General features: G+C 42.3%; 1 protein-coding gene across 2 annotated transcripts in view; it reads right to left on the reverse strand.

Annotated features, from left to right (window-relative positions):
* Positions 1 to 14203, reverse strand: part of cntn5 (contactin 5) — a 56384-nt gene that overhangs the window by 6544 nt on the left and 35637 nt on the right. For both annotated transcript variants that reach the window (XM_057049925.1, XM_057049924.1), the window contains exons 10-18: positions 12246 to 12382; positions 12028 to 12157; positions 9841 to 9985; positions 6346 to 6473; positions 5774 to 5961; positions 4862 to 4982; positions 3507 to 3665; positions 2196 to 2345; positions 1491 to 1561 (exon numbers count right to left, since the gene is read on the reverse strand). In XM_057049925.1, coding sequence (XP_056905905.1) covers positions 1491 to 1561; positions 2196 to 2345; positions 3507 to 3665; positions 4862 to 4982; positions 5774 to 5961; positions 6346 to 6473; positions 9841 to 9985; positions 12028 to 12157; positions 12246 to 12382 — 1229 coding nt within the window. The remainder of the gene's footprint in view (positions 1 to 1490; positions 1562 to 2195; positions 2346 to 3506; positions 3666 to 4861; positions 4983 to 5773; positions 5962 to 6345; positions 6474 to 9840; positions 9986 to 12027; positions 12158 to 12245; positions 12383 to 14203) is intronic.

Raw genomic sequence — 14203 nt, forward strand, 5'->3', positions numbered from 1 at the left:
TCCGGACGTTGCTCGCGTTCATTCACTGACGATTTTTATTTCTTTGCTTTTTAAAATACCACTTTAACTTGCCTCTAAAGACAATCGAGCACAGGCTCAGACAGGTTCAGTGAGAAAGATGCGCTGTGCATGTTAAGCACAGATACCATCACAAATTGACCAAAATTACATCCTGCTGGCTCTCTGTGAAACTCCAGGTGAGTCTGCATGCTGATGAGCAGCAGGTAAGAAAAGGAATACCAGAGGATGAAACGGAAGAGCGCTATTTATAGAATTATGACAACAATATGCCGCCCAACTGATACAACCCAAGAGATTCGTGGGTTTGTCTGATCTACAGGATGTAGAAGCATTCGGCGCTGCATTTAGAGCACCTATGAGATGTTGTGTTTGCACTTCTTTTCACTGAAAAAAGAATCCTGCATTGTTCAACATTTATGAATGCATGTGATTCTCATATCCTGGATGTGTCCCGCATGAGCAAAGCGAGAGAAGTGAGCTCTGAGCTGATCCCTGTCTCCCATGGCAACCCACATCCAACCTGCATATTGTCCCAGAGGATGTGCTGTAATGAACATATTTATCATAACCTACACACCAGGGGTCACAACTCCCGGGATGTTGAGTGTTTCTGCACATTGATTAACTCGATCTGCTTAAAAATAATAAAAAGAGAGGCAGAAACATAAATATAAAGATGCATTTCCTAAATTTGCATCATTGTATGACACCATTTTTTCTGTATTGCTTGGGGTGGAAACAATACTTTTAGGGAAGCAAAAACCAAAGAAGCAGCATCATAATCAGCATTTCTGAGCTCCCTTCAAACTAATTTCTAAATACACTGAATAAGATTTCACAAATTCACCTTTAGCAGATGCAACCAGCTGTAAAATGATTAAATCCTGTGTAAATCTCATAATCAGGGATTGACAAAACAGTTGATCTTCAGTTTTAATTGGTTATTTATTTTTCCTGTAGTTATGATCGTATTTCATATCGATCTTTCAGGTCATCCCTGTTTTCTTTTGGTTTTTCTCCTTTGCTTTCTGGAATATCTCCTGGCGTGTTTGCTTTCTGATCCATATCTACAATTTATAGCATTACTTTTCATTTACACCCAGACAGACATTATTCATGGTGCAATCTTCCCCTGCATCAGTCAACTTTCTCCCTTGGTTTAGTGTCCTCTAATAACACATCATGGTTTAGGACATGGTCCACTAGTCTTTGACTTTCTCAGGAGGTTTTCCCCTTCAGCCACTTCATTCTGCCTCCCACTTCTTTATCTGCAAGGTGGACACTAAACCTCACTGGCCTTAAAACCTTCTTTCATAAATCAAAGATGGCTATAAAAACAGGAGTAGCCTTAATAATAATAATAAAAAGTTTGTTTTCCTAAAGGACACTGTAATATTGATGGTTTTACATGTCTTTTACAGGTCTGTGGCAATGCTGGCTCTTCTGCACTGGTATGGACGAACACCTACCTCCCACAAGATGACGAGTTCGTGTCGGCGGCCATTCCCTCCACTCACATTTGCCGGCGCCACAGATGGAACTGTTTCCACAAAAAAGGTCAAGTTCACTTCATGTGCACCGTGACTAATATGCTAAGTTATACATATGACAAAATAACAACACATTCAAGTAAAAGTCACTTTGTTTTTAATCGAATTCGTTCTTTCACTGAAGTGAAAAAAGAACTGTCAATCAAATGAACCATGGCGATATGTTCCACGGCTCTGACTTTTGACATTTGCGTCTCAGTTTCGAAGTTTAAGGACTGATAAATCACCAGAACTATGAGGAGATAAAGTAGTTAGTCTGTTAATTACAATGAAGTGATAGGACAGATTAAATTAGCTTCTATCAAATGACCAATGACCTTTGTAATTATTACATTTATAGATGAGATACGAGCAGTTAGTGAAGCAGCACACATCATCCAGTCTGTCGCGGTAAATCTTATCCAGCCATAAATTGTGTATTATGCCGTGTCTGTGTCTTTGGGCGTTAAAGGACCGCTGCTTTAGCAGAAACACCAAGATTTTTGAAATCCATTTAAGCAGTTTATTTTCAAGTTTTGGCTCAATTAGAAAAAAGTATATTAACAACATCATTGTATCTTATAGCACCAACACTCTCCACTGCACGATGGCATCAGGCCAAACTTAGCAGGTTTAACACTTTACCCGCTTCTTTAGTCCTGACTCCTCTTGATGGGACACTGGGATCTCCAGTTCCAATGGCGTTAGTGGCCACCACCCTGAACTCATATTCCACCCAGGGGTTGAGTTGCACAGCCATGGCTGATTCCAGATCCCCTGTTACGGGATCAGGGTCTGCAGACAAACAGTGATAAACAATCTAAATTATGGAGCTAAAATATTATCTAGAAGGCAATTTTGCAGTTTTTCCACTCAGCTAAGAATAAGAAATTACATTTGAGCCGAGTGGTTCTGAAAGAAAAGCATTATCAGATGTAATGAAAAAGGAATTGTAATGAAATGTATTTGTGGATATATTACAAGAACATAAGTGTGCTAATCTAGTTTGTTTCGATATTCCAGGGTCAAATATCAATATTCTCCCTACAGCAAGCCAACAGTGTCTAACAGCAAGCAGTGTCACAAATGTAGCAGATCTGAGGTCTCTCTGTGCAAACAAAGAAAATGTTGGGTGAAGCAGCAGAGCTCACGTTTTAATCATCTGAGGCAGCTTGTAATGAGAGCACTCTGGCAAGCAAGCTGCTCTTCAAACATGAGCTGATAACTCAGCCTGCAAAGAGCGCGAGCTAAAAGCCCAATCCCCCTTTATGCGAATCTAGCAAGTGCAACACAATGCATCACAGAGTTCTAATTGTTCTTTATCACCTTAAATGTGGTAAAAAGGACACGATGTGAGTGTATACAAAGTGATTTATGTATGTGGGGATGCAAGATTACCAAACCCTAAATTCTCACATTAGCTTTTATTATCACATAGCATATTGAGACAGATTACACATGCTGGGTTCAGTGCATCTACCTGCTTTAAATAAGTCAGTAGTTTGTGATTTTGCTGTCAAAGTTCAGCAAAAAGAAGAAAAAAAACCTCTTGAATCTGTAAATTTGTATTTACGCTGATGGACATCACCATGCCTTTTAATAGCAGCATAAAAGGTCAAATTCGCACTCATGAGTTGAATGCCTGAATCAAATTAGAAGGAAATTGATGTGGGCAAATGACTCTGACATTTCAAAAGACAAGTTCAGAAAATACACATCCGGCGGGAGAGGGAACTTTATTTTAACTTCTCCAGGAGGCGTTCAGGACTCAAGTGAAACAGCTCGAGTCAGCTGAGCTCAGACTTTCTGGAGATGTTCTGAATGGCTGAGTGGGTTAATATATAAAACTAATTATGTCCACTGAAATCAGTAAGCTGATTTGATTCACAATCTCCACACACAACCTTGAGCAGGATTAGGGACTCCAGATGCTGCAATTTGCTGCTTATCGATTACCTGTTTTGACGGTTTGCCAGCCTAATGAAAATGGGCTGCGGGCCTGTAAATTATAGGTGCTGATCGGGCTGTGGTTGTCCAGGCCACGGGTCCATGACAAGGTGGCTGTAGCATCTGTGATCTCCTCCACTATCACAACTCCAGGTGGTCCAGGAGGGCCTGGTGAAAAGACGGCAGCATTGAAGCGTAACAAAGGGAAATGAATGAGGGGAGGATGTAGTGTGTCTCTGCGTCTAGGATGTACTTCAGATGTTTATCCTTCATGGCTGCTCTCAGATACACTAATGAGTACACCAAGAGGGATGTGTTGCTATCTGCATATAGGAAAAAAAAACATACAAGGCAGGAACACGACCACCTAAACAGCAACAGGATTCGAGTTAGCGCAGATCTGCAAAGGATTTTATGCTGATTAAGGGATGAAGAAGCTTTCGAGACATTTCTGCTGAGCATGGCTGCTCTGAAGACATTCCTGTGTTATAACGCAGCTCGGCATATGTTTACCTCGGCGTACAGGAGTGAATGGAATGCAACATATGTGGGTGGGGGGGCTGCAATTAAAACACTGGCATCTGCTACAGCCAGCGAGAATCAGTGTACTGTGTCTCCAAAAGTGTTCATGAGAAAGTTGTAGTAAAACATTTGACGTCAAAATGAATTTTAGGTCCCAATCAAAATGTAGCCACTTCTTAGTGTTCTAAAAAGGGTCCTATTAGCCAGACAGTCATACATTATCTTACCCTTTTCTAACCCTTTCTTACCCTTTTTTTTATGTCAACTGGAATGTAGAACATGAATTGGTTCTGACCACAAGCCCTGCAAAATGATAATTAAAGTACTTTCAGTTTAATATTTGACTTTAACCGACAGTGTCCACTGTGTGTATCCCCCCCCCCATAGGTTTTCCTTTTTTCATTAATTTTTAAATTAACTATGCGTCTCATACAAAAGAACCAAAAGAAAAAGCTCATATTTGACTTCATTCGTGCTTTGTGAAGGTGTCTGAAATCATAAACATGTTGTGTCGATCATCTGGGGGCTGACAAATATCCGCAACAGTCACAGAGGCTGATGACTGGTTGTTCTGTGCAGTCTGCTTAGCACCTTTTAGAGTTGTGCATGCAAATGTTCCGTCTGCTCAGCCATGGAAGACTTTCAGAAAAAATAAAAAATAAAAAACTGAATACGTAAAAAGTTCAAGTTCTGTTGTCAATTTTCCAAACAGTCACTAAATGAACTGAGGGATAATTTAAATTAACAGTATTACATCAGCATCAGTTCTAAAAAACAAAGAGGACTAATAATGAGGACTTGTAGGTGTAGTTCACAGTTACACAGACGGACAAAAGCGTCACCTCGAACAAGAAGTTCAGCTTCTGCGGTCACAGTATCAGCACTGGTTTGGGCCCGGCACCCATACCTCCCAGCATGTCTTAACAGGATATTCCTGATCATCAGATCCACGGTTGAGGACTGCTGTGAATGGGAAAGGAGAGAAAAGCCTAAATGGATAACTCTCACACGCCGCGGAAGCTTAGGTGACTTGAGAGATTTGTGTTCAATTCCGGCGCTTCTTGCTGCAACATTCCTCAGCTGAAATGAGAATGCCTTAAGGCAAGCCTGGGAATAATTCAGGATCTACAGGCGGCCATTTAGCAGAAAAGCTGATTAAAATTACAAGCCACGCTTTAGCCAGGAATTTGTGGTGCCTGTAGGACTGTCACTGCAAACACTTTCCTTCCAGAGCACGGAGAATAACCAAGCACACGCCGGGCTCGATTTACTACCGCTGTTGATAAAGGAAAAGTGATGTAAGGCTCCCGACACTCACAGAGAATTTGTTTTCTGCTCTACCGATCATTCACCATTAAAGCGCTTGAAGCAACCAAAAAACACCGATTTGACGGCTTGAAAACAATGAATAAATAAATTAAGCGTGCATTTAAATTTAGAGTTAAGTGTGTTTTTGTTTTTTTTGATGGAGTTTACCAGGAACGTGGTGGAAGAAGAGCAACCACAGTTTTCCTCGGGTTTTTCAAACGTAAATGTTTCTGAGGACAACCATGACTTTAAATCTGTGTACTGTAAACGCACAGCAGAGAATTGAGAGCACGACTTGCTGGCACCGACCCTCTGGTATAATTATATAGCAAAAAGTCAAACTTGAAAGTCACAGAATATTACAATTCTTTTCTACATCCTTCATCCTGTGGTGTAGGCACAGTAGTCAGATCATTTATAAGATGGAAATCTATAAGCAGCCCTACCTTTGCTCGTACTGTCTGAATGTATTCAAAGTGGCCTCCGTCCTGCTGAAATGTGATGGGTCTCTGGTTGAAGAACCACTGGAACGTCACATCCAGGGACGTGTCATGCGTGGCCTTACAGCTCAGCACCACGCTCTCTCCCACCGTCACCTCCACCCTGTGCGGGCTGAGCTCCACACGCATGGCATCTGTAAGCACAATGCTGCTGCACTGTCACCCCAGGCAAACCCAGACTTACTGAGCTGATGTTCAATTTGACTGTGAGCCACACGGAAGAGCAAAAAGGAAACCCAAACCGAAATAAAAAGAGTCTTTAACACCATCACATAAAAATCCAAGTGGGGTTTAGTGCATGTGTGTCACACCTGTATGTGTGCTGTTATGTGTGTCCTTGTGTAATATGATTCTTTAGTGAGAGAGCCTTTGCTTCATGGGTGAATGAGCACCATAAATTTGCTAGCACCCGTGCAATAGAAGGGGGTGGGGGGTGGGGGTGACATTGGGGTCTGTTTCCTGGTGGTGAACTTGCGCTAATCTGGCAGAAAATAAAGTCCCTCCAGGGCACCACTTACCTTTTACCCACAGCACAGCGGTCATCTCCGCCGAGCCAAACTGGTTGTCTGCTCGACACACGTAGCTCCCCTCGTCTGTCCGGCTGGAGTTAACGATTCTCAGAGTGTTGTTCCGTAACAACATAATCCTGTGACCAAACAACAAAACAACAGCGCGAAAATCAATAAATAAAAAAACAATTTATGTCTGGATAACTCTAAAGGTTCGATTTACAAGTATGGCAATATTCAGCAGGGATGAGAAAGGCAAAATTAAACCAATAAACTACGATTCAGACATTCTTATATAACCCACAGGACAGCTCTGTGCAAAAAAGAGGGGCTACAAATTTATTCCTAATGTGCCACTGGTGGTAAAGTAAAGGACATGAGTGGTTTTGTGAGAAGTGAATGTGAATCAGAGAGCATCATCTGGTGACTAACCTTCAACAAAGGAAAGCCAAAAATCAATTAACTATTTAAATGAGCTAATGAACTTGATTTGCAGATAGTGCTAAGTAGCACCATCTTCAGTGGGATTAAAACGCAGATGCTTCAGAGATAGGGACAGAGTTAATGAGGACAAGTTTTGAGTGAAAAGAGAAAAAGTCCCTGTTCTCACACCAGGAACAAAGAAACAATTCTAAACCATATCTGATCCTGCTGCCTTTGAAATGACACAAAAGGCCTGCCCACTCAACTCCTCCAAGCCCATTTAAGAATTCATTAAAGTGTCATTAGAAAAACGAACACTGTAACATTAGAAAAACGTTGACATTTGATTGGTAATGATATCTAATAGCAAAATATATCGCAAATTAACTCATTTGTGTAAGGATTACAGCAATTTCCTTTGCAAAACAAACCAATCAGTGTTTTTTAATCAATGTAACATCGTTCTTGTTTCTTCACTGCGATCTGACAAACATATTTTTCATTTTAACAGCAAATAACTAATTGATGGTGTAATTATTGATTGAACATTACATCAAATTTTGCCAAAATGATTCTCCTTGCACATTTATCAGGAAATGTGCTTCTGACGAGCTTTGGCAGCTTTTCCATTCAATGATTCTAAGTGAAGTTGTCAAATTAAAGATGTGCATATCAGGCCGACTCCTGGGAAAAACCAGCGTAGCAGCGGGAAAAACCAACACCTCGCCAGTGATGATAAGTGGCAGCTTATCCACCTGAAGGACGCTCGCAATATGGTGCTAATATTTCATTCTGACTTGTAAAAAACAGCTTGAAAATGAAGTGCTTGACATTAGATAGTAGTGAATGTAAGAACACAAGCATCTGTGTGAGCAGATGGCTTACAAAAGAAACCACTTAAAAGTTGGAGTGTAAATTATGTGGCTTTCTTCTTGCTGGCCAGCGGAGACCCTTTTCACTCAGCACACCTGGGCTGGATTTAATTGTTAAGTCATATAACATATAATTTATAAGGGTTATAAATGAGATATTTCAAAGTGGACTGAGGGGGTGAGAAAAATGTCACCAGACAGGCACAATTCAGTCCAATTTAATCCAAATTTCAAATTAGGAAAGAAATTAATGATTTCATGGGAATCATTTTTCATGGGAAACAAGAATAAACGAGAAAGGGCATGTGGGTGAATGCAACCCAAGATTTTTACATAATTTAAAGGACATTTTATTACAATCCGAGATGGGCCTAAATGCTAACATGTAGCTGTGGAGAAACTTTGCCTTAACTTAACCAATTTTAAATAAAATTGTTAAATGGACTCCTGCACTTCTGCTGCCTCATACGTTCAAACTAATAGGATTAATACTTTCTATTTAAGAGACAAAAGGCTGTACCATTAGTGAAAATCCATGTTAATTACAAACCTTCATTAAGTCAGCACAGCTGTCAATGTTAGATAAACCTGAACCTGTTTCGATCCCTTTAGTGCGTCCCCCACAACAGGAAGTCTATGCGCTCTTTATTTTAAAATAGGTAATGGCAGAAAATCCATCTGAGCCAAAACCCGCGTGGCTCCTCGTGCTCGTGTCGGCTGCTTAAGATAGTAATCACGCTTTCATGGTTGTTTTTCTTTTTTAGCAGTGAAGCAGCTCTTTCAACACACTTTGTTGTTCCTTCGTTCCCAGAAGTACTGTTAAGTGACACAAAAGACATCCCATTAGAATGTCAAATCTAATAGATCTCTGCTTACGAAAGCTCTGTCTGGCTGCAGAAGAGGAATCCACGACAATGGAAAGATTCACTCAGTTTATAACATAAAAGGACAATGTGGCACTTAAATGAGACTGATATATTACTACGAGGATAAACTGACTATTTTTCACTTTTTTAAAGGGACGGCTTCATCTGCAGGCGGAAAGGTTCGAGCCGCTCGGATTTGAAAGATTTAAAACTGAAAACTGCATTTGCAATATTTCAACGTTTTCATCAGACGGGGCGCCGTCATTAATCATCATTCGATGAAAATCAACTAATTTATTCCCACATTAGTTCCACTGGAGCCCGAATCAGCTTCTCTGAATGAAAAATGTGATCTTCGGCAACAGTTTCTGAAAAAAAGTGAGTTAATAAAGGACTCCTGAGGGCCCTGAGCTTCACACAGCCGCTGTTGCTACCTGTCTGAAGGAGAAGTGAAGGATCTGATCAACGCGCCGTCCTCACTGCAAATCTGTTCAACACGCCGCTGAATCTCGGCTGATAAAAACGCTGCTCCGTCTCCGACTACAAACTTGGCTTTCTCAGCAGTGACTGATCATTTCAATGGTGTTGCGCGGTTTGATTGATGTACCCTCTTCCTCCCATGATCCCTCGAGGTACAACAGAGAGACGTTTCTCATAAAAGATGATGCATCAAGCGGCGTATGAAATCCAAATGCAATTGTGGGGTCCAAATTGTCAGCATCCCTGAGAAGGCGGAAGAACTGAAGGTGACTCTCCAGAGCTTTGCCAGTACCTGAGGAGAATTATTTTCCTAGTGACACTTAATTTTGCTTACAGTAATGAAACTGTTATGTGACAACAAGACACGACCTCAAATCCTGGAGGCTCTGAAGGAGACTGACGACAGAACATTTCCTGCCTTAATACAGAACTAGTCATTTAGTATTAATTTTGACAGGAAAAATAATCAAATATCTATAAATATTACAAGTACCAAAAAATAAAATACACAAAACAGCTTTAAATCCCTAAATATAAATGACAAATTTACCATATTATTTTTTAAAAGAGACCTTCTGTGGTACTAGAAGAGCGGCTGGCCCATTGTACGTAATGACTGGCTGAGGTTTGGTGTGATGACCCTAATCTCTTGACCCATGTGAATATCTTTACACAGGCAGACGTGTGATTCTCAAATATGTGCCAGACTGCTCCGAGCCTCAGGGCTCACATTGTTTCCCGATGAACCCAGTGCACATTTTAATAACCCAGTGTGTAACAAAGCCAAAATGATGGTCTTGATATTTATGCATGAGGTTTTTGCAGTGCAACAGGGGGGGGTTCCAGCAGAAGACGTTTGGTACCTCTTATTTGGCTGGATCCTTCGGTCTCCTCTCTTCCATAATATTCGTGGTTTCGGTGATGCCCTGGGTTTGCAGTCGAGAGACACGTCCTTTCCAAGTGTGGCAATAACCCAGACGGGATTGTCAACAAAGACTGGAGCAGAAGCTAAAAAGGGACACACAGTAAATTTACTTAAATACTCTTCAAAGTCTACTTTACATTTGGTCCCGTTTCGAGTATGCTTCCTCTGAATGTCACTGACGGTAATGACAATATTACCACACCTTACCTGAACCTGCTGTCAAAACAAGATACAACCGTAAGGAATCAACCACAGACAACCGAAACCTGTAACAATATTGTCTCAAAGCATTCGGCATTGGCTCACTTTAAAGTGTAGTGTCCAAAAAACTTTCTTGCTGATGATATAAAGCTAAAGGAGGTCACTCCGCATGGCAGGAAGCCCCTGCAGGATAATGTGCCAGACCAAAAATAAAATATGTTTTGTGAGTGGCCTGAAGCTGACCCAGAAGATCAAGGATTTGACCTGTCTTCTGAAACCCCCAGATCCCAACCTAAATGAGCAACGAAACCTTGGAAAGGTGGTGCTCTGCCCCCCCTAGAGCCACACTGATCCACTACCAGTGTTCCCCAGAAGGCAGAAATCATGTGCTATCAGGCCAGAGCTCTTATTATGGTATACGGTAACAACATGATATCTGCCAGGTCATCGTGTGAGTGATGACATCGTTGGGGACATATCTATATGCTACTTTGTGTAAAAAATCCTTTAAACGTACTAACATTAACATTACAATTTGTGACATAATCAACCGTGACAGCTCATTCCCGTCAGTCGCTGTGGGCTGACTCTCCTCCTGGTAACACTTGTGTCTCTGGGCCTGTACTTGCATGAGTGGCAGAGGTCCCTGTAGACACGCAAAGCAGCAGAAAACAGAGCAGTTGCTGTGCGTATTTGTTTTAATCAAAATAAGAGCAGGCCTGCAGCTGGTGACAGCTCAGTACACTTATTGCTTCACCCACCAGTCTCCCAGAAGAACTGAATCTGGGACAAGATTGCAGGCACGAGGGCAGCCGCTGCCCTGTGTAGCCTCCAGTGATCACTCAAGTACAGGCTGTTATTAGCAATGTAATCTGTCCTGATAGTGTTTGCTTTCAGGACATCTCTGCCGAACACAGGTCACCGAGGAGAGACGGCCAGGGGGTATAGTTATGAAAACATTCATCACTTGCTTCCAAATATGATCAGTCTGACTGGGATACTAAGGAAGACAAAAGTGCCTCCTCATCAGTTCAAATAAGGCTTCCTGCGAACCCCAAACCCCCAAGACTTCCGGGGAGCACTAAAAACACGCACAAACAAACCAAAACTTCGTCATTGCTGTAAGATTTTCCCAACGCCAGAGATTCTCCTTCCAAAAAGGACACGCCGTGCATACAGTAAATCAGACTGGCCCCCCAGGAAACGCAAAAGGGGAGTAGATGTCACCAGATGGGTCCCAGCATAGAAGATGACAAGGAGAAAATAGTGCATCAACGCAGCACAGTAGACAGCCGTGCTAACTCTTTTTCCAGAGTGTGGCCTTCGGGCAGAAGAGCACACTGTCCTTGGACTTACTTGGGAAGATATTTAGAATGTGCGAGCTGAATGGCTGGTAATTTATAATCAAAAGATGCTGGATGTCTGCAGTAAATGTTTCTGTTGTTCTGTGGGGATTGTGATTCCGGATTTGCACTGATACCAACTGACAGAGTGGAGATAAAACCCTAATGGAGTCATTAAAGGCTATCAAAGAAACCACTGGTGTATCTCCTCCTGTGTTTGCTTCCATTAGTACAAATCTATACCTACAAGCTTTTGCATTTCAATGTCTTCAGAATATGGTGGGGCTCGTCCAGCTTCTCCTGAACTTCATGCATGCAGACACCTTTTGAATATAACCATGAGGTTGTTAAATCAAGGGCCATTGATTGGCAATCAGCACATCTCAGCGTTCTCCCCCTGCATTTCAATTTCTTTCATCTATCATCTGCCACCTTGTTCAGATGCTCTTATTTAGGATGAAAATTTGCTCCTTTTTGCAGTATATTTCAAAATCCTTTTTGGTGAAAGGAAAATTGCTTGTTTTCCTTTGCACTGCCATCAATTTTTAAAATTATAGACTCCACACTAGCAATGTGACTACCTAGAATCTTGAGCTCGGCGCTGGAGTAGATGGCCCCGTATTTGTTCTCTCCAACACACTGGTACATTCCCGAGTCTGTTTGCTGCACTTTGTGAATGGTCAGTTCACCATTCAATATCTCAACTCCACTCTGTAAAAAGAAGGAAATATAAAGGGACATCATTCCAAATTATTCCATGTTAATATACAATCCTGTTATTCCAGGGTGAGATGGGTACCTGAGATGTCAAGGGCAAACCATTACGAAGCCAGCGATAGGTGGGCCGGGGCCTCCCCGTGGCCTTGCACTCCCACCGGAGCTTCTCTCCACTATCCATCTGAGTATCATTAATCATTCTGACCCACTGAGGGAGGGCTGGAAGATAGAAAAAATGTTTTAGAATGAGTAATATAGTGTATCCTGGAAAAAGCTACTGGAAAGCATATTCGTGGTTCCGAGCACGACTGAAACCAGTGAAGTACAAAAACAGAAGTATACACAAAATCGGTGTCAGGAAATACTGCCATGGCTGTGCGGATGCGCAGTTAAAGCCATTTCTGTGCTCCTTTCGTATATGCTGGGAATTATTTCTCAAGGAGTCAGCTGCTCGCTTTCGTTTCCAAGGCATTTAGAAATGATTCCAGGCATTTCCTGTTGTACCTCAGCTTTTCTGATCGTCACTGAAAATGTAAACGTACACACATGCGTACACACACTCTCAGCAACCAGCAGACACGTGATTAATCTAATGTTCAGCTCTTCCTGAAGACTCTTTCTGGCGAATTCTGTGTGGGAGCTAACTGTAGTAACACAAATGAAATAATATTAGCAATAAACCACTGCTACTCAGAAGAGAAATACACTTTATTTGCTTGCCAGTGTTTCTATTCTCCAGTTATAATGAAGCAATGTTTACTGTCAACAACTCTAACACCTTCTTGTTTTTAATCTTTAATTTGATTTGCATTATTTGGTGTTTAAGACATTTAAATAATCATCTCAGGTCCTAAAATCAACACAGACAAATTTCTAATGTTCTTCTTTTTCAGAGAATCACAAAAATTGTGACATCTGGAGTAGCAGTCATTCCCAAACATAAACAGTGTACATGTTTGAGCTTCCTGAGTACTCCTATTCCCACAGCATACGGCTGCTGCTGCTGTTCTTTGCATGCAGAACCTTCCCGAGTCGTTTTTGTGTGGTTTGATTGAAAGATTTGGTCAGTGAGGTCTCCCTCACAAAGAAAGTTCAAGCTTCCAGCTGACCTGAGTGAATTACATTTAGCGTGAGGCTCCTACAAATTAGACTCCCTATTCTGCTTGTGATGTCAACAGAATGGGGGCTGCCAAGCACTGGAAGGCCTTGGAAATGTATCCTTCTAAGACTGAGGCAATCCATTATCTTAAACCTGTGCAGACGCAGCGAACAGGGACGCAGAGAACAGGCAGAGGGACGCAGAGAACAGGCAGTGGGACACAGAACAGGCAATGGGACGCAGAGAACAGGGACACAGAGAACGGGCAGAGGGACGCAGGGAACAGGGACGCAGAGAACAGGCAGAGGGACGCAGAGAACAGGCAGAGGACGCAGAGAACAGGCAGAGAGACGCAGAGAACAGGGACGCAGAGAACAGGGGTGCAGAGAACAGGCAGAGGGACGCAGAGAACAGGACGCAGAGAACAGGGACGCAGAGAACAGGCAGAGGGACGCAGGGAACAGGGACGCAGAGAACAGGCAGAGGGATGCAGAGAACAGGCAGAGGGACAAAGAACAGGCAGTGGGACGCAGAGAACAGGGACACAGAGAACAGGCAGAGGGATGCAGAGAACAGGCAGAGGGACAAAGAACAGGCAGTGGGACGCAGAGAACAGGCAGAGGACGCAGAGAACAGGACACAGAGAACAGGCAGAGGGACGCAGAGAACAGGCAGAGGGACGCAGAGAACAGGCAGAGGGACGCAGAGAACAGGCAGAGGGACGCAGAGAACAGGCAGAGGGACACAGAGAACAGGGACGACTCCATGATCAGGCAGTAATTCAGCTGCACAACTTGGGTAGAGATGAAACTAAAGTTTTATGCTGGTCTGCTTATAAAAAATACAGTCTGCCAGATATTCAACTCTGCTGGGCCCATTTACTAAGATCTCAGATAAGTTGGCAGCCGTTGCACATGGTCCTATTTAAATCTGACTCAACC

The sequence above is a fragment of the Takifugu flavidus genome, chromosome 12 (assembly GCF_003711565.1).
Source record: "Takifugu flavidus isolate HTHZ2018 chromosome 12, ASM371156v2, whole genome shotgun sequence".
NCBI lineage: Eukaryota > Metazoa > Chordata > Actinopteri > Tetraodontiformes > Tetraodontidae > Takifugu > Takifugu flavidus.